Source organism: Girardinichthys multiradiatus, chromosome 21, assembly GCF_021462225.1.
Source record: "Girardinichthys multiradiatus isolate DD_20200921_A chromosome 21, DD_fGirMul_XY1, whole genome shotgun sequence".
Taxonomy (NCBI): Eukaryota; Metazoa; Chordata; class Actinopteri; order Cyprinodontiformes; family Goodeidae; genus Girardinichthys; species Girardinichthys multiradiatus.
Window position 1 is genome coordinate 37,267,357 of NC_061813.1, and position 26,140 is coordinate 37,293,496.

The 26,140-nt window shown below is 41.1% G+C and overlaps 2 protein-coding genes across 9 annotated transcripts in view; one reads left to right on the forward strand and one right to left on the reverse strand.

The window, feature by feature from the left end:
- The window catches only part of LOC124857758 (cadherin-6-like), a 172,093-nt gene extending 148,733 nt beyond the window's left edge, over positions 1-23,360 (forward strand). For all 5 annotated transcript variants that reach the window (XM_047349180.1, XM_047349177.1, XM_047349181.1 and 2 more), the window contains 6 exons: positions 7,008-7,261; positions 11,876-12,012; positions 12,952-13,073; positions 15,637-15,754; positions 15,978-16,229; positions 18,101-23,360. In XM_047349180.1, the coding sequence (XP_047205136.1) occupies positions 7,008-7,261; positions 11,876-12,012; positions 12,952-13,073; positions 15,637-15,754; positions 15,978-16,229; positions 18,101-18,600 (1,383 nt within the window). In that variant the 3' untranslated portion in view covers positions 18,601-23,360. The remainder of the gene's footprint in view (positions 1-7,007; positions 7,262-11,875; positions 12,013-12,951; positions 13,074-15,636; positions 15,755-15,977; positions 16,230-18,100) is intronic.
- A 434-nt stretch (positions 23,361-23,794) lies between these two features.
- Positions 23,795-26,140, reverse strand: part of drosha (drosha ribonuclease III) — a 158,681-nt gene continuing 156,335 nt past the window's right edge. For all 4 annotated transcript variants that reach the window (XM_047349539.1, XM_047349538.1, XM_047349537.1 and 1 more), the window contains one exon: positions 23,795-24,147. In XM_047349539.1, the coding sequence (XP_047205495.1) occupies positions 24,017-24,147 (131 nt within the window). In that variant the 3' untranslated portion in view covers positions 23,795-24,016. The remainder of the gene's footprint in view (positions 24,148-26,140) is intronic.

The following is a 26,140-nucleotide window of genomic DNA, read 5'->3' on the forward strand; positions in this document are numbered from 1 at the left end:
GCCAAATGCATCAACTCATCCAGGAGGTCACAAAAGAACCCAGAACATCTAAAATGATGCCAGCCTCACTTGCCTCAGTTAAGGTCAGATTTCCTGATTTAACAATAAGAAAGAAGCTGGAAAAATTGGCCTACGTGGGAGAGCTCCAAGACCAGAACCAGAGCTGTCCAAAAAGAACACAGTGGTCCTTCTCAGAAGAGGAGGTGGTGGTAGTGTGATGTCAGAGGTTGGTTTGCATTTTCACGACCCAGACGGCCTCACTGTAACAGATGGAACCCTGAATTCTGCCCTCTACCAGGAGAATGCCTGACCATCAGTCTGTTGCCTCAAGCTGAAGTGCACCCACAAGCAAATCCTCCCCGGAATGGCTCAAAAACCCTAAATAAATAGTTTTGGAGTGGCCTAGCCAAAGTCCATACCTAAATGCATTTGAGATGCTGTGGCATGACCTTAAACAGATCATCCATGCTCAATAACCCTTCAATGTTGTAGAACTTAAGCAACCGAGTCAAAATTCCTCCATGGTGATTTAAAAGACTCACTGCAAATTATTGTAGTTTTTACACCAAGGTGGAATAATCAGTTATTAGTTTTATGGGGTTTAGGCGTGTTTGCATAGTTATTTTCCCTTGGAAACTGAAATCATCATCATTATTTGGAAGCTGATTCGGGTATTTACTCAGCTTATCTTTGTAGGATATTAAAATGAGATTCATGATGTGAAACATTAAACTGTAACAAAAAAGGAAAATCAATGAATCTATGAGGGGATAAATATTTTTTGCACAGCACTGCAGCCTTGGTTTAAGTAAATAGTTTACATGATTCCAGATAAATGCAGTTCAGTTCAGTTTGTTTTAACAGTCCAGTTCGGGGTAATCGTATCCTCCGAGGATACACAGGGACTCAGAGCGGCGAGTTCCCCGTTAACAGGAAGAGACCTCCAGAAAAAAACGGACTCCGTGAGGGCAGCCATCTGCCTCGCCCGGCTGGGGATTAATGCAACAACATCACTGGATTAAACTTGTGCTTCTGAAGCCAGTCTGAATATTACACAGTAAACGACTGAGATGTAAATACAGCATCGTATTTACTTTCAGCACTGATGGAACTAAATACCCTTTTAGAAAGTTAAATGAGAGATGTGATTTAATGGAACTAAAGTAGATGATCGTCAAGGATAAATCTGCTCCCCATGTGGTGGAAATGTAAGATAGCATGAGCAAATTTGTAGCAAGGACAGTGTGATGTTTATGATGTAAACCCCTGAATGTATACAGCTTGATTTTCTCTGGTGTATATATGCTGCCGTGTAATCTAAAATCACATGCAGGGATGGATTGTGTTGGCTTTTTGTTTGATTTCCAGTTTGACACACTGCATAGTTATGAAGTGCAAAAATTAAAGGAAAGGTTTAAATGTGTGCATTCACAAAGGCAACCTAAACTTTTGAACTCTGTGCGAAACCAAAGATACTTGGGTTTAAGGCATCTTTATATCTATTGGTGGGGATTTGATTTAAAGCTGGTAGTTATACCTAAATATCAACCACTGCCCAAATACTAAACACAGAAATATTATCATTCACAAGGCCGAGCAGCAATAGACAACACACATTTAATGGATGATTTGGATTTTCAATGAGTCATTGATGAGTTTAAGATAAATATTTAGAGCTGTATTGTTGTGTTAAATGAGCTTAATCAGTATGTTGTTTGTAGACAGAAGTCAGACTGACCTCAGTTTGGAGAATTCAGGGTAAATGAGGATAGTCTAGGTAAGGGCTAATCAAAGAAAAGCTCAGCCAGTAACTCCAACCACCTTGACACAAATGAAAGCCTGAAAAAATGTTTACCTGCTTGTTAAACTAATGTTCTGTTGGATATTTTTTACGCGAATAATTTTGGTATTAGATTATTTTCTCAAGCTGAACATGTGTTAAAATGCTAATCACGTACTTTGCGGCTGCTACATTTTCGTGTCATGAATCGGCCATGATTTCAAGTTAAGAGGGTTTAATCTTAAAATAATTACTACAGTTGGTTAAATACATTTAGAAGATGTGTAATGTGACAAAATTAGCGTTGTTCAACTATGATACTGTGACAATGTACACTTTAGTGATGTCAAAGTAATTATTTTTAAGATTAAAAACTGTATTTGTGTTAGCCATTGGTTTGAATAGTTATATTAGTTTGAAAACTTCTTAGCTTGAGTTGTTAGCTTTATCTTAGCGTAGCTGACAGTTTGGATAGCTGCTAGCTTGATTAACCATTTCCTGAAATATCTGTGAGCTTCAACAACTGTAATCTTGAATGGCATGGACTAGTTTTTGGCTTGAACAGCTGTTTGCTAAAATAATCTTTTGTTTAAATAGTTGTTACTTTGAACAGTAGATTAAATAACCATAGTTTGAATAGTTAGCTCTATTAGTTGGTAACTTGAGTGGCTTTAGGCTTTACTTGCATTACTCTTTGGGGCTGTTAGCAGATGTCAGCTTGAATAGTTGTTTAAAATTTCTTGAGTTTTTGTTAGCTTTATTAGCATTTAGCTTGTATAGTCATTTTCTTTATTAGCTTTCAGCTTGATTAGCCATTTGCTGAGTAGTTGCTTCTTTCAGTAGCTGTTTTCTTGAGTAGGTAAAATGCTGTTACCTTGAATAGCTACTCAATGCACCAGATTATTTGTGCAAGAGCAGTCACAACCCAAAATACAGCACACATGTTGACATGGTGTGTGAAGGTTAGCCTAACATAGATATAACCTAGATCTAAATTGCTGCATGTACAAAAACAGATCAACTATTGAGGACCAAAGTTGTTGATGCAAGTTTTTTCCCAAGATATTTAAAAATATGTCCCATTTTTAAAGGACTGTTTTATTACATGTACATACAAATCTAAGCCAATTAAGAACTTGATTGTAAAGATATCACATCTAAAACAGTGTTACAATATAAAATTAAAATAAATAAAGTTAAAATAAGCGACACATTGTATTGGAATGAAACTTAAATATAACAATTGGTTTTATAAGACTATCATCTAATGAAATGACAAAATAATCATGTTATGTAAACATCTGAAATATCTGTTTACACACATTTAGTGCAACTACTAGTACAATCAGAGACGGCTGACTGGACAAAAATGTTGATGATTTAGTGTTTATCTGCAAGGGATCAAATTAGAGGAGAGGACCTGCTCAAGATACATTTAGCATATCGCCCACCTACCTCGATAATCGCCCAAGTTATACTTAGGCAAACATGAGACTAAAGATATGTGCGACCTATTTTATGTGAAAACATAGCTATTAATCTGACTCCATGAGTTTCTGTCTGATTCTGCACATTTACGTTATTATGACTGCTGACGACTGCAGGTAACATACTGACACAAGCTCACTTAAAAGTATTATTAATAAAAATACTATCCCTTTAAAGATACTCCATATATAAGTGCTAGCAAATGGCTACAAATCTTTGAGGTCTAAAAATCAATACTTCAAAGCCAGTTGAATATTATAAAAACATAGATATATATTTGATTGCTGCAGCGGTCAAGCTAGTGAACAAGTATTATAGCTCTCAAACGGTGATTCTAAGCAATCAAACTTTATTTTCTGGCTGTTTTACTTGCCTGAAACCCAAATCGACCGTGTTGATGCGGTTCAGATACACAGACTTGCAGAGCAGAGATGCTGAGCTTTCAGATGGGATTCAGGGTAGCAGATCAAAGAAGACAAACAACTGTGAAATATCGGCCCAAAAAAGCTTAAAAGCTTACACATTATGGTATACTGTACATTTTCATTAAAGCTGAACAGCCTCACTCTAAACAACAGGTTGAACAACACAGCAACGACAACATGAGAGGAACTTAGTATTTCCTCTTTGCCTCGGCAGGCAGAAGACGGACAGCAGTGTTATTAGATTTCATCGTACACTTGCTCTCACTTCCAGTACATTTGTTTCATGCGAGATCCGTTCTTCCTCAAGGTTGAGGCAGAAGTATTGATCCTTGGCATGGATCGCAGCATGCAGCTGTGGTGTGTTTGATGTATTCAACTGTATCTGGCAGTGGCCTCATCAAGCGTCCCTCTCTGCAGCCTCCCATCGATCCCCTCCATCACGCCGTCATTAAGCGGTGGATGACATAATTGGCTTTCATAGCCGCTGCGGTGTGTTGAGTCTGTGCGGACTGAGCGTGCTCAAATTCTGAGCCTGATAATTAAACGGGCTCGTTGTCCCGTTGGTCCTTTAAAGCAACATGTTCCTCCAGCGGACGTGCGTCAACCTCCTCCACCTTAATGGCAAACAATAAAAATCGGTCACTCCTAATATGCCATGATTCATGATTCAGGGCTTCAGAAAGCAGCTCCTTCCATCTGGATTTCATTTCCATAATTCAGGCCCTGGATGACTCCCCTTGTTTTATTTTATTCGTGTGGTTGGCTGCCTGCGAGGAAGTTCACTCTGATCCAGCTGCTCCTGCTCTGCGCTCATTAATATGCAGCTCTCCCCAATTATTTCCATCAATACGGGGATACCTTCGCTGGCTGCGACTTCAAAAACAAACCCAGTACAAAAACCAGCAGAACTCTAAAAACAGAAAACAGGAGCTGTCTCTTTAATGCTAAACAAAATGAAACAGAAATCTCTCATTCGCATCTGTAAACCTTTATACAATTTAATCTGAAAATAAATATGTTTATCAGTTTTTTCCTTGTGCAAATCTAAAACAAATTAGAGAGAAAAGGATTACGCTTTCAAAAAGAAACATTCCAGGCTCATTTGCTTAATTTTCAATATTCACATGACCTGAAATAATCTTGTTAGTGTTCCTTTGTCATCTGAAGAATCATCTGACTGATGCTTCCAGTGCAGATCAGAGAGTAAATTAAAAGGTTCAGAGGTGCATTTACCAAAAAAGGCTAGAAGGAAATCTGGAAACAATCTAGGAGACGGAAAGAAAGAAGGAACGAGACAAACTAATGCAAAAAACGACAGAAAAGATGGAAAGAAAGACAAATGACAGACTGTAGGGAAAGCAAAAGAACACAAACTCAGACAGAAACAGACTAACAAACAGAAAGAAAAAGATGGAGTGATGATAAAAAGACTGATAGACAGACTGATGTAACGAAAGAAAAAAGACAATGATGGAAAAAGAAAAGGGAGACACGGACAGAAGAAACAGAAGACAAAGAAGGACAAATGACAAACTGAGGAAGGAAGTAGACTGGTGGACAGAAGACAAACCAGTGGAAAGAAAATCTTAAGATAAACTGACAGAAAGACAAAAATAGACTGATTAAAAAAATGTATTTGACAAAGGAAGATGGACAGAATAAGACAGACAGAAAAATTAATAGATGGGAAAAATAGAAAAATGAAAGAAAAAAACAAAATCTTGAAGTTTGGCCTCAACATACAGAGCTGTGAATATCCTTTCCCCTTTTACAGATTTCTTAAATGTGTTCAATAATCAAAGATAATCAGAGTGAATATAAAAATCCATTTTAAAATGATGATTTTCTTCACTAGACCAAACCAACCTGGACATACGTGGACAAAGTAAGTACCCCCCCCCCTGTGAAATCAGGGGGGGGGGGGGGGTACCACATGTTTAGAAAAGCTGGGTTCAACTTCACTCAAATAACTCAGGCCAGACCAGTAAATCAACAAAGCATTGTCAAACAGAACCAGCATGACAACATGAAGTAGGCTAACAGATGTCAAACAGCAACACATCATGAAAGAAATTCAAAAACGTGGGAAATAGAAGAGATGAACATAGATCAGTCTGGAAAGGGTTATAAAACCATTTCTAGGGCTTTGGTACTCCAGAGAACCTCAATGAGAACCCTTATCCACAAATGGAGAAAACATGGAACACCAAGAACCTTCCCTGGAGTAGACAACTCATGCAGACCTGTTCTGTTACATCTGGTTTAAAACTACCAGCATCTCAGAAACAGAACCGTGGTACTGTCATAGTCTGGGTCGGCTTTGTTTCTTCAAGAACCTGGACCACCTGCAATAATCAGCGGAACCATGAAGGAAAACATCCAGCTATCAGTCTGTGATCTTCTGATAGAGTGTAATTACTTTGCAATGTTGGTGTAGATAGCTTTCTTTCTGTAATAAATGCTGTTTGTATCTACTTAGGTTATCTGGAAACATTTCAGGGCTCTTATCTGAAGTTCTGCAGCCAACTCTGGATGCAGGGAGCCATTGATGTAGCTTGGGTTGTTAGTTAATAATAACTGGATACTTTAATCAATTTAAGGTGGTTTGTTGAATTTATTTTGAGATGTTTCAACATCTGAACTGGAGGGTTTTACTGCCAAGTCCACTTTTAATCAGAGTTGAGATTTCTGCACTTCATTTCATATTTTATCACGTTGACGCTCCGGAGTCTGGCTGTCCTGTGTCGGAGCGCTAATCTGCCGCACTGATCTCTTCATTTAAAGAAGAAACACACCAAAAGGAACAGATGTCACCCTGGGAAGATCAAACTGCGGCGCTGATTGATTGTTGGAGCCGCTGAGTGCCGAGGATCAGGAAATCAAGCTGAAAGGCATCTAAAGGGAGTTGACAGAAGAAAAGTTGTTGTTTTTCTTTTATTTCTGCTCAGCTAAAATTAATCAGATTTGGAGTCTTAAAACTACTGACATAAATCCTGTCTTTTGTTCAATGAGGGCAGCCTGTTAGTGTTTCTCCTACCTGAATGAGTCACATTATCCCACAGCATCTGCTGGAAGTTTGGCTCTTTGTGTCCATCAGCGGTCTTGTTAGTGTCTCTGAAGACACTAAGACTTCTTCACATGATGATCTGAGAGACACATTTAATGAAGAAAACCAAAATCTGACCTTAAAATAAATGTGGCAGGAGGCTTGGATTAGTATTCAACAACAGAACCTGCAAGTGAATATGAAACTTAAACGCTAATGAACTCAGAGGAGCTTTGTGTCTGTTGAGTTTTATTGTCGTGTGTTTCAGCCTCTGGATTACGAGAAGAAGCGTCAGTACAGCCTTCGGATTCAGGTGGAAAACGTCCACATCAACCCCCGCTTCTACTCCATGGGTCCCTTCAGGGACGAAGCCAGCGTCAAGATCGTGGTGGAGGACGTGGACGAGCCGCCCGTGTTCGAGCGTCCCAGCTACATCATGGAGATCAAGGAGGACACGGCGAGGAACACCGTCATCGGGTCAGTCAGCGCGTCAGATCCCGACGACAAACACAGCCTTGTCAGGTAACCGGACCACATTCCATCTTTGTCCCATTGCTTTACAGGGAAATCCAGGTTCCTACACACACCTTTACCTGCGTCATCCCTTAAACTGCAGTAAAATCCATCGTCACAGTTAGACGCTTGATAAGACATCCCTTAGGATACAATTTCACACAGTACCTAAAGGGAAAAAGGACTCAAATCTCAGGGAAAACTGGCCTGCTGGGGGTTTTAGTAACTTCTGTGTTCAGTCAATAAAATCTGAGCTGCCAGAAAATGAATTATTTAACAGTTTTAATGTCGGAAATGGACGAAACAAAATGTCTGAGAATTATGAATAATGTTTAGTGGATCACTAAAAGCAGCATCATGTTTGAAAGAAAGAGTTAAAACATGCAGGAGCAGGTCCAGAGTGTCTTAGTTCATGCAGATCCGTAATTATCGGCGTGACTCTAATAAAAGAAAACGATGTTAGAGGGTGAGAGACGGCACCTCCACTCTGTCGCAGCCTTTTTCATTTTTACGACCCTCTGAGGGAGTTGGCTCTCAAGGTTGAAGTTCCAGCACTTTACTGCAGGTGTCAAATATGATATCATTCTCTTTTATCGCCCTTCATCAACGCCAAAGCTTCCCAGTGGCATTTAACGCCGCTCCATGGAAGAGGGAGAGAGGGAGGCCTGGAGGCTGCCTGGAATCAGGACGTTTCTGGATTTATTAGCTCGCAGTGACACACGCAGACACGTGCACACATGAACGCAAACACAGATCATGAGGAGGCACATCTTTAATGTGGTAGCTGTTTGTTGCTGAGGGGTTAGAAATTCAGTCAGTGTCGTCGGCTGTGATGGAAACTGATTAATTATACTCAGGCCTTTAAAATATGTTTAGAGGACATTGTGCTCATTAAAAGTTCAGCCTTTGGTTCTGTGCAGCTTGGCGTGTTCCAGCTGGCCGGCCCGACTGACTGAGATGTGACTAAAGACCCCTGAACGTTTTAAAAAAGGAAAGTTTCATCATTTACAGCCTTACAGCTGCTGCTGACAAAGACCAAAAGTTCCTGAGCTGTTAGCAAATGAAACTTACAAGTTCAGTTGAGATAAGAACACCTGACTGAACATGCTCATGTGTACAATTAGAGGCACTAAATCTGCTTAAATATCCTCAAAAAAGTAGCAATTGCTGATCATTTATCTCTTCTACCTGTGATCTGAGGAGCAGTCAACTTTTGAAGGGATCTCCAGATTTCCCTTTCCCCAGCTTCCTCCTCCAGCTCACCTGGTGGGGCTCCAAGGTCCAGCATGGTCCAGATATAATCTCCACAGTCTCCTGGATATGCCTTGTGGTCATCCCTCAGGCATCTAAAGAGATGACCACCACTGGCCCGAGGTGATCAATGAAAAGCTGGTCATTGTATTCCCAAAGCAAACATCCGTGTCCACATTCACCTTCTCACAGTGTGGATCAGACTCTGTCGGGTCAGTACCATGTCTCTGATCCTGTATGTTGTGTTCATGGACAGGATCCCAAGGTAACGTTGAGATGAGGGTGTCAGGTTTAGGAACACCAGGGTCTTATCTTTGCTTTTGCTGATGATGTGATGCTGTTGGCGTCTTGCATCCATGATGCGTGGCGTCCACAGGAGCGCTTCGCTCCAACACTTTTGTCACAAAAGTAACTCACATTGTGATTAAAAATCTGACATTTTGATCTTAAACTGATTAATTTTTCTCGGTTAAATTCTGTCTTCAGACCTGCTGTGGCTGCTGAATGCCGCCATTGGGAGTTTCTATATTTAAATTGTGTATAAAAATAATAATTTCTCACTACACATCACTTATCCAGTAGGACTTATCCTGATCACAGCCACTTTTATGCTCAACTAAGTTAGAGAATTAAAATAAACCATTTCTCCAGGTTACTAAACAGTCTTGGAAAGTATGGAAACTGCAACCATCTAGAGATGTTATCCAGATATGAGATTATCAATGTTCCTTTAAACCTTTTGCGCAGATTTGGAGTTTTAATGTATAAAGAAAACTGACATTAAATCCTAAGCACTATCAAATCAAAATAACCCCGATTCCATTAAAGGTGGCCCAAATATTGACTGTAATTCTTAGTGTTTGAGTCGTATTTTATCCAACGACACCACAGCAGGATTATGCCCGCAGAGCAATATTCCTAAAGAGGTTTCCTGGATGTCTTCAAGGCTTTAATGGTCAGACATTAGGATAAATTAGCAGATGATCACAGAGGAGCTGTGAATAACAGCCATCAAAAGACAGATCAGGTCAACTGTGATGAGATTTGAAAAGATGGTGGTTGTTCCCATCCTCTGAAGGAGGAATCATCCGTTTACCAACAGTCCTTCCATCCATCCAAGCAGCTGCCGGCCTGCTTACAGCAGCACTTTGGATCCGCGTTTGGGCCGAGCCACTGCTGTTATCTCTGTCAGGGTCTGACCCAGCCAGTTGAATTATTGCGATTCTTAGAAAAGCAATTAGCAGAACCCACATCTGACACAGATTTAACGAGGTTAGAGTTTCTGTCTGGCCCAGCAAGGCATTCAGAGAGGAAGAGAGGAAACTGTTGTTGGGGGGGGGGGGGGGGGGGGTCTGTGGCAAGAGGAGAGCAGAGCGGCGATGCGTTCAGAGCCTGGTTCATTGTCTCCCCTCAGGGGTCTCCTGCCGCTTACGCCAGCCCTCGTGATGCCCGCTACTCCATTAATCACAGTGATGCAGGGCAGGGGTCTGGAAGCAGAGAAAACAACACGACTGTTGTCTCTTTGGTGTGTTTGTCTCCTGTTAGTGCTGCAAAAACAACTACATCTACAGATTCTCTTCACTTTACCTCCATGTGTTTGTTACGCATCAACTTCCAGGTGTTGAAATATTTCAGGGCTGATGGGCAGCAGAGGAAAAACACTCTTTGTAATGAGGATAAACAGAGCTGCTTAGAAGCTTTAATTATTGCTGAAAGTTATGTTCAGCTGGAAATCAAGAGTATTTTCTCTTAGAAATACTTCTTACAGAAAAACTACGATAATGTTTAGTTTCAAGTGTTCCGATGTATTTTGTTCAGTACTCGGGTTGTTAGTTATTTATGATGATGGGATCGGTTGTGATTTTTCTCACCAGTCCATATAAGCTTTAGCATCTTGACCACTAAAATCTACATCAGGTCTGATCACTGAATGCAGGCTGTGCTTCAGACGGGTTCTTGGCATGCAGAGCGTGAATCCAGCGCACTTTAAAACTGCAATGATGGTTATAAATATCATGCACGCATGTTGTTTACCATTATTAGTTGTTTGCAGCAGCCATGGAAGGAAATTAATATAGTAATTTCTCTGTTATTAAGACGCTGTAGAGTCTATTTATTTTAATGTATAATGATGGATTATATTTAATATACAAGCGCCTCTAAACAGAACATGACTGAAAGGTTAATTTTTCAGTTGTTAACTAATATATCTGTCTATATTTCAGCTTTTATTGCTGTTTATTTTGATGACTTGGGTTTACAGATGATGAAAACCGAAAAAGGAAAAAAGAAAACTAGAATATTACATAAGGCCAATATAAAAAGTTTTTAAAGATAAAGAAATATGGACCTACTTAAAGGTATGTAGAACCAGCAGATGACATGGCTCCTCAGATCATCACTGACTGTGGAAACTTCACATGGACCTGAAGCAACATGGAGGCTGGGCCTCTTCACTCTTCCTCCAGATAGATTGATTTCCAAACAAAATGATGTATCTGATGAAGACAACTGAGCCACTTAGCAACCATCCAGTCCTTTATTTCTCAAGATGCTTCTGACATTGTCTGGTTCAGGAGTGGCTCAACATCAGTAATGCCACAGCTGTCGTCCATGTTCTGGATTCGTCTGTGTGTGGAGGATCTAGAAGCTGCAGCCCTCGTCTTGTGAATCTCCCCCAAACTCTTGAAGGGGCTTTGCTTCGCAATCCTCCAAAGGCTGCGGTTATCCCTGCTGTTAGTGCAACTTTTCTGTTCCACAAAACTTTCCATTTGCTTGGATAAACCACTGTGTGATCAGGAAGCTTCTTACCAAGGATTTTTAGTTGCTTACTTTCTTTCTTAAGGTTGTCAGTGACTGTCGTGTGACATTTGTGAATTTAAATTATTTTTTATTGTTCTGATGTGATTTTCTAAATTCCTGAGAAACAGAATTTTGGGTCTTAATTGCTCGTACACAATAATCACCAAAATGAACAGATATAAACACCTAAAATGTAAGACTGTGAAATAAATTCTTATGTTACTGTAATAACATGTTGATTATACTCTACATCATGAGGTTCTACCTGTAATCGGGTCTGTTGGTCAAAACTTTATGGATGTTTTGTATTGGAGAAGATCTCTAATTAAAATGGACTTATGACAACTAAAGGCGGTTTAGTGTCATTTTCTACAGGAAAACGTTGAATAAGTTACTTTCCATCCAACAATATATTTATGCTTCTCCAGAACATCAGTTTACCTTCAAGAGTCCAAAAACTTCAGCGAGTGTAAACGTTTAGTACGCCTCAATCCAAAACTACACCCACAGTAAGACCGGTTCAGCTGCACCCGTTCCACTCAGTGCCCCCCGGCTGTGTTTTCGGTGCAGGTACACCATCGACCGGCGCACAGACATGGACCGAGTCTTCAACATCCACGCAGGCAACGGGTCGGTGTTCATCTTCCGGGAGCTGGACAGAGAGGAGAACGCCTGGCACAACATCTCCGTCATCGCCACAGAGTTCAGTAAGTGCCAACAGCAGACTGATACAGAAGAACCCAGAACATCTAAAGCTCTGCAGGCCTCACTTGGCTCAATTAGGGTCAGACTGCTTTCCTGTTTCAGAACCGAGCGACTTGCTGTAATTGATCTAACCATGAATTCTGCTCTCTAGAAGAAAATCCTGACGGAGAATGCCTAGCTTAGTTTAGCACCTCAAGCACACTGGTTAGGCTGCAGGGCAATGATCTGAAGCAAACGATCAGGTCCAAGAGAAAGAAAACAAACAAAATGAATGGTTTGGTGCAGCTTAGTCAAAGTCTGGACTTAAATCTGCATGATATGCTGTGGTATGAACTTGGACAGGATGTTGGTGCTTGAAAACCTGTTGCTGAATTAAAACAGTTTTGCAAATAATCTGGTCTTTAGTTTCCCCAAAGAGATCCACTGATGGTTGCTGCCAGGATCAACCAGTTGTATGTAAAACATACTTTCTTATAGGGTCAGATGGTTTTGTATAGCTTTTTTCCCCCTAATAAATGAAATCTGATATTACAATTAGTTTGACCTGTAAATCTGTAGGGTGTAAATTTCTAAAGCAAACTTATATTTTAACAAATCAGTTTTCTATTCATCAATTACAGTAATTACAGCTATTAGTTTAAAGATGCAGCTAAAATAAATTTACTTAATGTCTCATTTTAATTAACTTAGTCTGAGACGTCTGCACACATTTTACATTTAAAGTCTTATATTAACAGATTAAAACAGCTAAACATCTTATTTGTTGCTGAGCGGTTTTTGTTTCTAACAAGCTGTTTATTTATTTATATACACATAATTTGATTTAGATATAACCGGTTGCCTGGAAACGCTGCCAAAGCCTCACACATGTTCAGTGCCACACTTGTGTAAAGGAATAATTATCCGTGTGAAGTCACTGTGTCCACCTTTGTGTTTCCCAGACAACCCGCGACAGACAAGCCGTGTGCCTGTATACATCAGAGTGCTGGACGTCAACGACAACGCACCAACATTTGCCACCAATTATGAGACGTTCGTGTGTGAGAACGCCAAGGCTAATCAGGTCAGTTATTACAGCACATAAAGCCATCGCCTTGGTTTCTTACAGACCTCACCGCTAGGATTAGGTGTCCAATTAGCAGACCTCAGAGAGAATTTGCAAGTCTGTCACATGCTTGTTTCACATCTCAGGTTCTGGAAAAAAAAAACTTTTCAAATAGAATAAAGAAATCACAGGTAGATCTAGAAGAATATCTATAAGAACGTTAAGTTCTTAAAGTGTGTTTCTGTTGATTAGTAGGTTTCTTATAGGGGGGAGTCAATGTGAGACATACTTGAGCTAACAGGTAATCTAGCAATCAATTAAGGATTCAGCTACTCAAGCTAAGAACTTCTGAACAGCTTCTTGAGCTAACGGGTACATATAATAACAGTTACTGAACAGCTATGGAAGCTAACAGCTACTCTAGCAAGCAGTTTCTCAATATATCAGTTGCTTATCCGCTACCCAAACTAACAGCTACAGAGTAGCTACGTAAGCTAATAGTTACTGTTGCTAATAGCTACAGAGTAGCTACGTAAGCTAATAGTTACTGTTGCTAATAGCTACAGAGTAGCTACTATAGCAAACTTAATATATCAGTTACTTATCAGCTACCAGGGCTAATAGGTACTTTAAGCTAACTGCTTTTCCTGCTAAAACTTGTGCAAGCTCTCAGTTACCTAATAGCTACTCGTAAAAACTAACTAATTTATATATCATTAATTTTCTTGTGTTGAACACAAAACAAATTATGTTGTTTTCTTGAACTGCTATGATATTTAAGTAGTTTTAGTATGTTTGGATTACCTGTTAGCAAGATTAGCTGTTAGCTTAGCTTCTCCATGGTAATTCCTGCAACTAAGGTCAGACTTGACTGGAGGTAAGATACTGTCCGCTTATAGGTATTCTACAAAAGAAGCTCAAAGGTAGATTGGTTATGCAACTATTAAAACTGGCTGCCAATTATGGCACTGAAACAACTAGAATTATATTTAAAAAGGAATAGGAAGCAATTACTTTGTATAAACATATGATTTGATAAGACTGACTACCATTATTCATTCACCTAGGTAGTAACGGCGGCTTGAAAAATATAAAGTTACTTATTAACGTGTTCCTATTTTTCCTGAACAGCAGAGAAGGTTATTATCCAGGAAGTTGGAGACTGATCATCCATCAAGATAAAGACTAACTGTAAAAAAAAAAATTGCCAAAAGCTATAGAATAACTAAAATCTAAGGCATAAAAAGGCATCAGCAGTTCCATGTGTTTGTTTAGTACAGTTATCTTGCTGTGTTTACCATTTAGAAAAAACTATTTATTTTCTATATTCCCAGCCAGCTTGCTCTTCACCTCCCCTGCTGACCAGATTCCTCATTTAATCTCAATAAACAGCAGCAGCTCATGTTAACAGAAACATGCCAGTAATAACAAGCTTGGTCTGAAGCCATTTTTAATTAAAGCTTGAGACAATGTTAAGAAAAGAAAAAGTAGTTTAATGGCATTTGCTTATTGTTGCCCTTTAGTTTTAATCATCACACATGTTGCCTAGTTGGACACTGGAACTTTTGTTTAAATTGCAGAGAACTTATTAGTTTTGTCCTTGGATGTAATAAATTTGTAATTTAAATAACAGTAAGGCAACACTGCAGTCTTTACATGTTCATGGTTGTGAATCTAAACCTGTTTTAATAACGGTGTCCCTTCAGGAGCAAATAATAATCTTTCCGATCCTTCTTTAAAAAAAATGTTGTTTTTTTTTTCCCACTGTCTGTAAAGGTTGCACTGATCCTCAGCAGGATTTATGTCCCACCGCTGTTATTTTACGATTTTTGCATGTTAAAAGGTTTGCGACGCAGGAAGTCTGCAACAAAGGCAGGGATCACAACCTGGCCTTGTAAATGAGGATATAATGTATAAATATGTCAGATAAGGAAGCAGGATGGGCCATTGTCAGGGTTGTTTGAGACCCTATTTAGATGAAGGATGGTTCTGCAAATAAATGAAGGCCTTATTCAAAGCTGCTGGCCTCTTCTATTATCCCTGCTGGAGAAAGTGCATTTCCCAAACCAGTGACAGGTTTGGAGGATGAAGAAAGATTGTTTCCAGCAAATTTACACCGACTGTGAAACAAGGCTGAGTATTAAAGTGTGGATTTTTCACTGTTGCATTTCATAAAATACCAAGTTTTAAAAGCACACTAACAAAACTCCCCCAGCTGATGCTGTTTTATTTGGGTTGATGACCTCACAAAAGGCACAAGAACAGAGCTGGGGTTTTAAGAAAATTAATGCAGCAAAGTTTATTTTAAAGAGAGAAACATGAAGACATTTTGCTCCTGAGTCCCACCCACCTTGGTTTGAAGGAAAGCCCTGGAACCGTTCCTGCAAACATGCTTTCATTTTAATGGCTCCGTACTAGAAAACTACAGAATCCTCTGGTGTCTAAAGTCGGCATTCCCTTGATCGTATCCATGGAGGTTGATTCATTGTATACACAGTTATATTTTAAACACATAACGATTAACAGGGTGGTGCGCACTAACATCTGAGTTAAACCGCCCCCACCCTGCCCTCCTTTCCAGAGGATACAAACCGTGAGGGCCATGGATCCCGACGAGCCGCTCGGAGGACATCGATTCATCTTCAGTCTGGCCCCGGAGGCTGTTGGGAAAGCCAACTTCTCCGTTCGTGACAACAAAGGTACATTTACAGCCGAAGCTTTACAACCATGTGGTCTAATGTGCAGGTACCGCCCACGTCACCACAAGCTTCAGTGTAATGAATGACGAAGGAAAATCATTTATGGTTTCCACATGCCTAATAAAATGCACTGAAGGTTGTGGCGTCACAAAATGTGAAAACACCTCAAGGGGTGTGAATACTTTAGTGAGGTGTGTGTTTACATCTGGCTCTTTGTTATCAGACAACACGGCCTGGATCCTAACGCGGAGGAACAGCTACAGCAGCCTCCAGAAGAGCATCTACCACGTTCCGGTGGTGATCACAGACGGAGAGTTCCCGGTCCAGAGCAGCACCAACACGCTGACCATCAGGGTGTGCACCTGCGACCGCGAGGGCAACATGAAGCTGTGCAACCCTGAGGCGCTGACGGCGAGGGCGGGGCTCAGCACCGGCGCCCTGGTGGCCATCCTGCTCTGCGTCATCATTCTTCTCAGTGAGTTCGGGCTGCTTTCGGGTTCTGGTTCTGCTTAATGAGCTTCACTGCTGCAGGTGTTTCAGAGGTGGTTTAATATTTCACTTCTTAATTTGAATAGTCTCCTCTGGTGGGTGGATTATTGTGTCAGAAACAACAGCTGTCGTCATAATTTAGTTTGGGCTAACAAAGACTGACGGCATCGGGATGCTTTAGTGGAGTTTTAGGACGAACAAACGTTTTAAAATTAGAGAAGTAAATAAAATATGGAAAAGATCTTTCGCTTCAGTCAGAGAATAATATTTAGACGGAGTTAGTGTTCCTGCAGGCCTGCACCAACACTTTAGAGAAAATAAATTCCATCAGTTAACATCTATTAGTTCTTTTTTGAGGTTTAAGGTCCTGATTTGGCCAAAAATAAAATAATTTCACAATAATATTTGAATTCAATGTTTAGATAAACTGTTGGTATCACCAGAGAGCAACATGCTTTTAAAAGGCAGCTTTCAGAACCAGACCAGTTGATATTAGCTTATTATAACTAATGCCTCTTCTCCAGTAGTAGTCTCCAGTCAGTAGGTCACTGGTTGGTTAGCGGGCGGCGTCACTAGTCACTTCATACATGTAAATCGTTTCAGCCCTGGTCCTCGAGACACATTGTCCTGCATGTTTTGGAGGCTTCTCTGCTTTGACTCACCTGATTGCAGCTCAACTAAAGGTTGGTAATCAACTGAAATCAGGTGTGCTGCAGCAGGGAACCAAAAAAAAACACTGGTCTAGGCTGTTGTTGGTCTCTAACATCAACCGTGGTGCCACCTTGCTATCAATGATCCCGCCTCCACTGAGATGGTACTCAACTGTAATGGAAAATTAATCAAACGGATCCGACTAGATTAGGTACTAGTGGAAAAGGGGCATTACTGGTTTAATTGTGCCAGTTTTTAAGTCAGTGGGCTTTTATTTGTTACCTTTAATTAGAGATGTACCAGAGACTGGTGAAACCTGCAGCCCATGTTTCTCTTTCAGGCGTTGCCGCTTTGCAACTTGATCGGTGCATTTAAATATTTTAATGAACATTCTTTAGAATAAAACCTGCTTTATTTAGTATTAGTTTTCATGTGCTATGCCTCGACTGTCCCAGATTGTCCCACCCAGAAATATTCTCATAGCAACAGGCGGAGAAGGGGCAGCGCCTTGCAAATCTATGCATAATGTAGTTGGAGAAAAATCTGGTCAATCCAGCACTTTCTCAGGCACCTCAGTCGTTCACTGCTGTCTACCTTAAAAGAACCACAGGTGGAGCTCAGCTGATACTGAACCCTTTATTGTGTGAAATAAAAGTTGTTGGGGTTTCCATGCTGTCAGACGGCTCTCCACATCAGAATAATTAATAAAGCACTATTCTGTCATTAAAAAATGAAAACCTCATCACAGCAGAGGACTACTTGGGAGCTCATCGTGGATACGTTGCCACTTTTTAAAGGTGTCATTTCCTCTCTGGGATAGTGTTGATTCAGATTCATTGCTGCTGGTAAAATAAGGCAGACAGAAACCTTTATGTCTTCTCACTTTTAAGGATGATTTAGTTTTGCTCGTTCACAAACATGTTTGACTGACCCCAAAGAGGCCAGCTTCATATCTTCAGATGTTTCATGTGGTCCTGCTCTGAGTTCTTTCATGTTCTGCAGAAGCAGTGGCCCTGAGCGGGAACAGATGCATTATGCATCCTTGTGGTACCAGATTGTTTTGTACAAAGTCCCTGAACATCAGTGGACAACATCAACAATTCCCCCCAGACGGTCAGCGGCCTTCGCAGCAAGGAGAGCGAGCGGAGAAACCCGAGCGAGCGTCACCGTCTCTTATTTGTTCTCTTTGTTTCTGCTCTGCTGCAGTGATCGTGGTGCTGTTCGCTGCCCTGCGGAGGCAGAGGAAGAAGGAGCCTCTGATCATCTCCAAAGAGGATGTCAGAGACAATGTCGTCAGCTACAACGACGAGGGCGGAGGAGAGGAGGACACGCAGGCCTTTGATATCAGCACGCTGCGCAACCCGGAGGCCATGGAGGAGAGCAAACAGAGGCGGGATATCATCCCCGAAACCTTCTACCCCCCAGTTCGACGGCCCGTGGTGCCGCCAGCGAGCCGAGAAAATAACGGCGACGTGAGGGACTTCATCAACCAGCGGCTGCAGGACAACGACAACGACCCGACGGCGCCACCTTATGACTCGCTGGCCACCTACGCCTACGAGGGCAACGGCTCCGTGGCAGAGTCCCTCAGCTCGCTGGAGTCGGTGACCACCGAGGGCGACCAGGACTACAACTACCTGAGCGAGTGGGGGCCCCGCTTTAAGAAGCTGGCGGACATGTACGGGGGCGACGACAGCGACTCCTAACAAGAACCTGGCACACGGACGGAAGCGTGACAGAAAACCCGAACTTTCAGGCAGTTTGGCCCTGTGGACGCACGGCCGGTGGAACATCGAGAAGGAGAACCGGCCGGCGCCGTCCCTCTGGTGACCAGACGTAGGCTTTGTGTGTCCAGTCAGTGTTAGTTGCGTTTTTGCAGGGACGCAGTGAAGACTTTTTTTGTGTGTGTATTCAGGGTCCAAACGAGGCCCAAATATATCTCAACAGATTTGTTTTTGTTTTTTTCCAAAGCCGCCTGTGACTTGCGGACTCGCCACAAGCAGTTTGGTCACCAACAGATATGCCGATGTGTTTTTCAGTGTTTCTGGGACTAAAACATGCTGCATATTGTGAGTTCTATCTTAGCTTGTGTACGTATGGTTATATGATACAATCTGATGTACAGTTTTGTTTTCTAGGGACTTTTATCTCTCCACCCTTCTGCAGTTTAGTAAATGAAGCACCGTTCGTTAAAAACTAATATAAAGTTGTATCTGAACAGCTTTGAGACAAGTTGGAATACCAAATATTTCCTCATCGTGGGAATGTTGTCAGAGTTTAACTACAGCAGATTAGTGTTTTAGTTTCAATCGGATCCAATAAGGAAAATACTGGTTTTTCCTGACCTAACGAGAAATGGAAAGAGGTCAGAGAAGCTGGATCGATGGGTGGAGGTTTCTTCTTCATGGTGCACAATTAAATGACTGCTTGCCAATATAGGTAGGTGCTACCTGCAACCAGAGAAAATTCTGCACTACAGGGTACACCTTCATAGATTTAAATGTGATCCAAACGTATTTCAGTAATTCAATTAAATTTAAATGATATAGACTGATCTCTTTAAGCATTTTTCTTAATTTTGATTTATGTTTCTCAGAAGAAAAGTAACCATCCTTCCACTTAACGTTCCATTAATGCGCTTGGATACAGCACTCTGAACAGCCAGCTTCTAAGGCAATGTTTTGTGGCGACTCCCTAAGACAATTTCAGTATTCCATCAGACCAACTAAAACTTTGTATGTTTGCAGAAAAGTTGATTTGTTGCCGGAAGACTGCTGACTGGAAGCTGTCCTGCAGAACAAAGAGGCTAAGCCACAAGATATCTTTTGCTAAAGAAGCTGGCTGTTTACACAGTGCTATATGTAAGCATATATATGGAAAGTTGAGTGGAGGGAGAAAGTGCAGTGTTGAAAGGATTGTGAAGCAAAGATTTGTGGATAGATTCTTACCTTGGCTAAGGAGATAAAGGACTGCACTATTGCTCGGTGCTCCAAATGCCTCTTTATCAGACACTTAAGAAAACATTGCATTTCATTTGGAAATCAAGGTCCCAGAGTCTGGAGGAGTGGAGAGGCACAGAATTGGTGTGAAATTCCCACAGTCAGAGAAGATATTACTTATGCTGGATGTTGTTTTCAGGAGGCCAACATTTCTGTAATAAACATTCATTTTTAAATCGTTCTAAACTCAAATTTGGGTTTTCATTGGCTGCAAGCCATAAATACCAAAATTAACAGAAATAATTTTGAATTACGTCACGCTGTCTGTAATGAATCCAGCTTTCCTCTTATTGAATTACTGAAATAAATGAACTTTCAGATTATTTGTTTAGATGCAGGTTAATCTTTTAGTTTCAGTCTTACAATGAAGATGTGATGAGGAAAAGGTGGAGTTAGTACAGTTTTTGTGCCAACTACACTCAACTGAATTTGATCGATCTGTGAAGAATATGAACTTTTAACAAAGTCTATGAAGTGATTCAAAAGACTTACCCAGAATTTCAAAAGGAATTTCTTTTCCCGAGGAATAAAAAGTTTAATTGGTCTCCAGATCATCCAAAGCAAGTAGAAACGAAAGTAGGAGACTCTACATTGTGTCCTGCTCAGAGAGGGATGTGCAATGAAGCAGCGATTGTAAAACAGAAATGTGCCAAAAAGCAAAGAGCGCCAGTATTTTCCTTTACAAAAAAAGACCTCCCATGGTTGCGGTCGTTCCTCGTGCCTCATTACATGCACTGTACCTCGCTTTGGAGCCAGAGCAAACGCTCCAGCTTTACCCAGCTGATTTCCTGCGGGACCTCCAGCCTCCTCCATAAAGATGCTTATCGAAGGGCCACCTGACCTTTGAGCGGAGCAGAATTAGGCTTTTAAACCCAGAAGATTGTCCTCGGCTCGGAGAGAAGGTCAGCGCATCGACGAGGACACACGAGAAGTTTGTTTTAAATGTGATTTGGAAAACAAATGAAAACTATCCTTAAGCTGCAGTATTACAGAATTAGTCAAAGACCACCTAAAGATGAGTAAACAGCTCTGAGTTCAGCCTGGTGTCGGTTTCTGACAGGGCGAAGTCGTACCAGCGGAAAAAAACTGCAGCAACTTCAAACTGCTCTGCCCTCGCTTTGACAAAAGGCCAACCTGTGAAGAGGCTGACATTTGTCAGACATTTGGAACAAAAATAACACAACGGCATAATTGCCACAGAGCTACTTTTTTCTCTCCGTCTGTAATGGTGCAGGCTATTAAACACGCCGGCTGATTACAAAGGCTGGAAACTGAGAAGCTACTATGTATGTGGGCTCTCTTGTTTCATTTATTAGCTGGCCACTGAACTTCTCATTGGAGTTTTCAGACTGAAGCTGTGTTGCTACAAGCATTTAATCATCAGCATTTCAACATCCTTCACTGTAACAAAGCTGTTGGTCGGCCTCTGAGTAACACATAGTTCAGTATTTCTAGTTTTGTCTCTTTTCCTGCACCGTCTGCAGAGGCTGTATACATGGAGCTGGAGGCTACATCTCACATGGATCCAGCTAATGACCCTGATAACTCAGCAACCAGTGGTGACCAATCACAAGGCAGGAACCTTCCACCTGAGCGGTAACGCAAGTATCTGACGCTGTTCCCTCTGAAATCGAATCAGAATTTAAAAAGAAATGATCTAAAACAATGGTGGTGAAATGATGGATTGGCGACCTGTCCAGGGTGTAACCTGCCTCTCGCCCATAGACAGCTGGAGATAGGCACCAGATCCCCTGTGACCCCTTATGGAATAAGCGGTATAGAAGATGGATGAATGATCTAAAACATGCAGCAAACAGAAAAAGACCAGTAAGATTTACGTAGCTGGACCAATAATAGTAATCATGCTTTCCTCTTTATCACATAGGTTGTAAATCTGGTCATTAAACTCTTTGGTGAACATATCTTTACTGATTTCCAGTTAGCAATCTAAATGCTATTAGCATTGTGTTGCTAAATGCTATTAGCAACACAAGCCAAGAATGTATTTCTCAACAATTATTGGATCCAATCACTGGAACTAAAATTTTCTACAACACAAGTTGTCCAGTACAGCAGAAATGCAAACTAACGTTTTTCTCACTGCAGCCATGTTGGCTTTGAGGCCAGGGTTCCTGTATGGTGTTTATCCATGCGAATAATTACCATGCAGACGTTGACAACTAGGATTTCAACATTTGGCTGCCAACACTTTGAAGCTGTAAATATCAGCTGCTTGCATTCATCACAAATTTACACGGTGCTACTTCCTCCCGCTGTCTGGTTTGTCTCTCTAGTCTGGTAAAAGAAACCAAAAACAGACAGTCTGGACTCATGGTGCTAACAATCGGCTTCCCAAAACTGATGTAGCTAATTGTAATAATTATTAGCATCAAATGGTCAAGTAGACTTCTAATAGGTTGACCATTAGCATGAGGAGGCTAATAACATGCAGGCTAATTAGCAACAGAGTCAAACACTTTCTTGTTGGTCTGCTTTGGTTATTAGCATTTTGAAGCTAACTAAATTAGATGATTACATGAGGCAAAACATTGAACACTTTACCACCTGGTCCTACTGACTACCCGGCATGCCGACCATTAGCATAGCTAGGCAGCTGAGGATAATATCCACGCTAAGAAAACGCAGCCTAACTAGGACTCTAGAACTGAGGTGCCAACTATTAGCAGCACCAGCTACGCAATGCTAGTGCTGCTAATAGTATAGTAGTAACTGACACATGCTAACGATTAGCATCATTCACATGTACATGTTTACAACTAGCATTTCAAAGCTAACTATATTAGCTATTTGCATTAATCAGGAAACTATGCAGTATGAGCCTAATAAGTGGCCCACTCGCAACATGAACCACTAAGTCAACGGAGTGGTTGCCTGGTCACCACTGCCGGTTGCTCAGTAATCAAGGGTAGCTAATTATTAGCCAGTTGGTTTTAACAGAGCTAAAGGTTTCAGCTCGATTTCTGTCCATTTAAAGACAGCAGACAGCTCTTAATCTCAAGTGGATATGAACAGAGAAGTGTTTTATCTGGTTTTCACATTTTACAGTTTTCATATGGGTTATAAGAATATCATCACCGCTAAGAACTGTTTGTGTTTTTCTATGAGGAATAAAACAAAAATGACCCCCACCACATTGGGGGTTTTTCTTTTTCTGGTGTGCAAGACGGTTTTGAGGTAACTGGTTGGAGACACTGAAGTCCAGATGCAGTAGACCTGTGGTTGTTGATGTGCTGACTCAGTTGGCCTCGGGCCTCGCCTCTTCTATGCTGTAAGTCTGTCGGTGGCGTTGTGGTTGAGCAGTCGAGTTTTGTTGAAGTAGAAACCATACGAGAACTAGTGGTAGTCCGAGGGGGCCCGACTCGACCCGACATTCATCACTCTGCTTTGTAAACCGTGATATTTTGTACTGAATATTTATATGACACGATTAAATATGTTTAAAATGAGCCCGTCTCAGCGAGGTCTTCTTACAGACAGCTCTGAAGGATTGAAACTTTAGTTTGAAAAATGTGACGGCAGCTGCAGGCGAACACACACCAGACGCTTTCTAGCCCTTGCAGGTAGGTACGTGTTATCTACAATAAATCTCAATATAAAAGACTCAACTCTACCACAGATAGTTATTAAAATGTCTGCCGTTGTTAAATAGCTGGATCCAGAGGCGACGGAGCTGGGGAAGTTGTTAATTAGACAATCTATAATTAAGATCTGTGAGACAACCAATTGGATCTCAAGTGAGAGGCTGAAAGAAATGAATGAAGAATTCATTTTGATTATTAGTGGATGAGTGGCGGATGTGAAGCAGACGGAGACATTGCATAATTGACCCTTTTTAGCAGTTTCTGTCATCAGAAGAAAAACAAAACAGATTGTTGGAGAATAATTTTAAAGCTTTATTTAACATCTCACATTTTATAAACATTTCTCCATGTCTTATAGTTGACTTGCTGTTGTTTTTAAATATACTTTTCAGCCCTAATAGTAGAAAACAACAGGGTGACAGTTGATCATGAAGCTGATCCCAGCTTCATGATCAACCAGTTGTACTTCATCTTTTCTAACTCTCCCCTTAACCTCATCACATCCACCGAACCAAACGACGTCATTTCCTGCCCTCCACCGCCTCGTCGGTCTCCTTCTCCTGCCGCTCCCGCTCCCGTCTCATCTCCTTCAGCTCTTGACGGTATTTCCGCTCGATGAAGCGCTTCTGATGAGCCATCTGTGGGAAGTTATCTGGTAACGGGGGAAAGACATGGAGAGAGAGGAGGGGCGGGATGGGACAAAGGAGACGTCAACCAAGGAGAACAGATAAAAAGACAACACAAAGGAGGTGTGAAGGGACGAGGTCAGTTTCCAACAGTGCGAGGGTGGCAAATTAAGACACAAATTACACCAACCGCAGTCTTCATCGCGGGTGTCGGGCTGTTTCTCAGGTCAAATGTTGCGATTAAACTGCCCGCTTGTTGATATTTCATTAATAATGAGAAAGAATCAAGACATTAATCGGGTTTGTCTGGGTTCAGCCCAATAGGTGTGAGATCTGATCTCTCAATAACAAGTTAACACTTCTAAATGAGGTCAGTAAAAAGGCATTAGAGACATAAAACTACATCAGAAATAACCATACATGTGCAGCTGCTGTCAGACGTTTACATACACCCATTGTGGAGCTGATTAACTTGTTCTGTTACCACGGTTCAATGAGTAAGAAACAACTTCAATATATTTTAAAAACAAGACCTTGATGCACAAGTTAGAATTCATTAAACACTCAGCGAGGTTTAAGGTTGAGGCGATTCTAAACGTTTTAATGTCAGCCCGATTTTTTTCTTTCTGAAACCAGTTCTGATGCATTTCAGGATGTCTGTCCTGCTGGAACATCCAGTCATCTCCAAGTTTCAGTCGTCTAGCTACTGATTTGCAGTTAGTTGAAGGATTACAAAGTAGTTCTTCATGAAGCCATCGGCTTTGTGCAATGCACTAATGCCACCGGCAACAGAGAAGCCCCACATCATGATGCTGCCACCGTTGTGCTTGATGGGTGGTACAGTTTTCTTAAGTCTGAAAGGAAGTCTTGAGGGTGTCAACATCAGAGCAACTGCTGGCTGTTCCAGACGTTTCCAGCTCATGTAGAGCTTTAAGCCTGGTTGGTTCCTGGGTTGTTTCAGAACCATCTAACAAGCTTCCTTTTATCTGAAGGTGACCGTTTTGGTCAGATGATTGTAACCTGGACACAACTGGATGTTTCAACAGAATAATGACCCAAAGACAGAGAATGCAATGGATACTGCAGGAGTCCAGAATGGTTTTCCCACAGCTCCCATCTCAATCATGCTGAAAAAGCTGATTCTGTGCCAGAAAATCAACCAATTTAAACTAAATCTACAGGTTCTTCCAGGAAAAGTGGTAAAATATTCAGTTAGAATTATGTAGGTAGCTTGACTATAAAAAGCATGTTGAGGTGAAAGGAGACATTAATGTGGGTGTATGAATACATTTGAGCTTATGTTTAACTTTTGACCCATTGTGGAAAATATGGCAAAATTCAGACCTCTGAACCCAACTCTTCTTTTTAAAAAACACATATTATCTGCTGTATAACTACTCTACCTCAAATAAATAATAGTTCCGATAAATAAACGCTCCAAACGAATTACACGAAGGCCCTAAATTAGTTTCAATAAAGATCTGACTGGGACTGTTTGTTGGCACAGTTTAAATCTTTCAAAGGTCCATTTTAAATTTTCATGTTGATTTCACACAAAACTGCTCATTTCCAAACATGTTTCAAAACTGACAAATGCTTCTAACTTGGCTTTAAACAGCAGAAAGATACGGCTGCAGATTTGGCTGCACAAACGATTCGTTTTCCCCAGAAAAGTTCTGAAAACCTCGATTTGGGTTTCCTGCACGCTGCCAACTTGGCTGGAGCCATTTCCAAATATGATACAACGCATTAAGCCTGCGATAACATAACAAATAAGAAACTTCACAGGTCAGGACGCAGAAGTGCACTCCGAACCGCACAGAAAACTTGGAAAACTTCGATGAAAGTTTCCTTTGAGGCAAATTTGTCACATGCTCTGGTTCTCATTAAGTGCAGAGAAAATGCGGGGGTGGCATTCTCAAGAGGATGTGCTAAAGGGCTAACTGCAGCAGTAATAATCAGAATAAGAGGAGAAAAACTACAGATCAGGAGGGGAAAAAAGGGAATATGAAGCCTGAA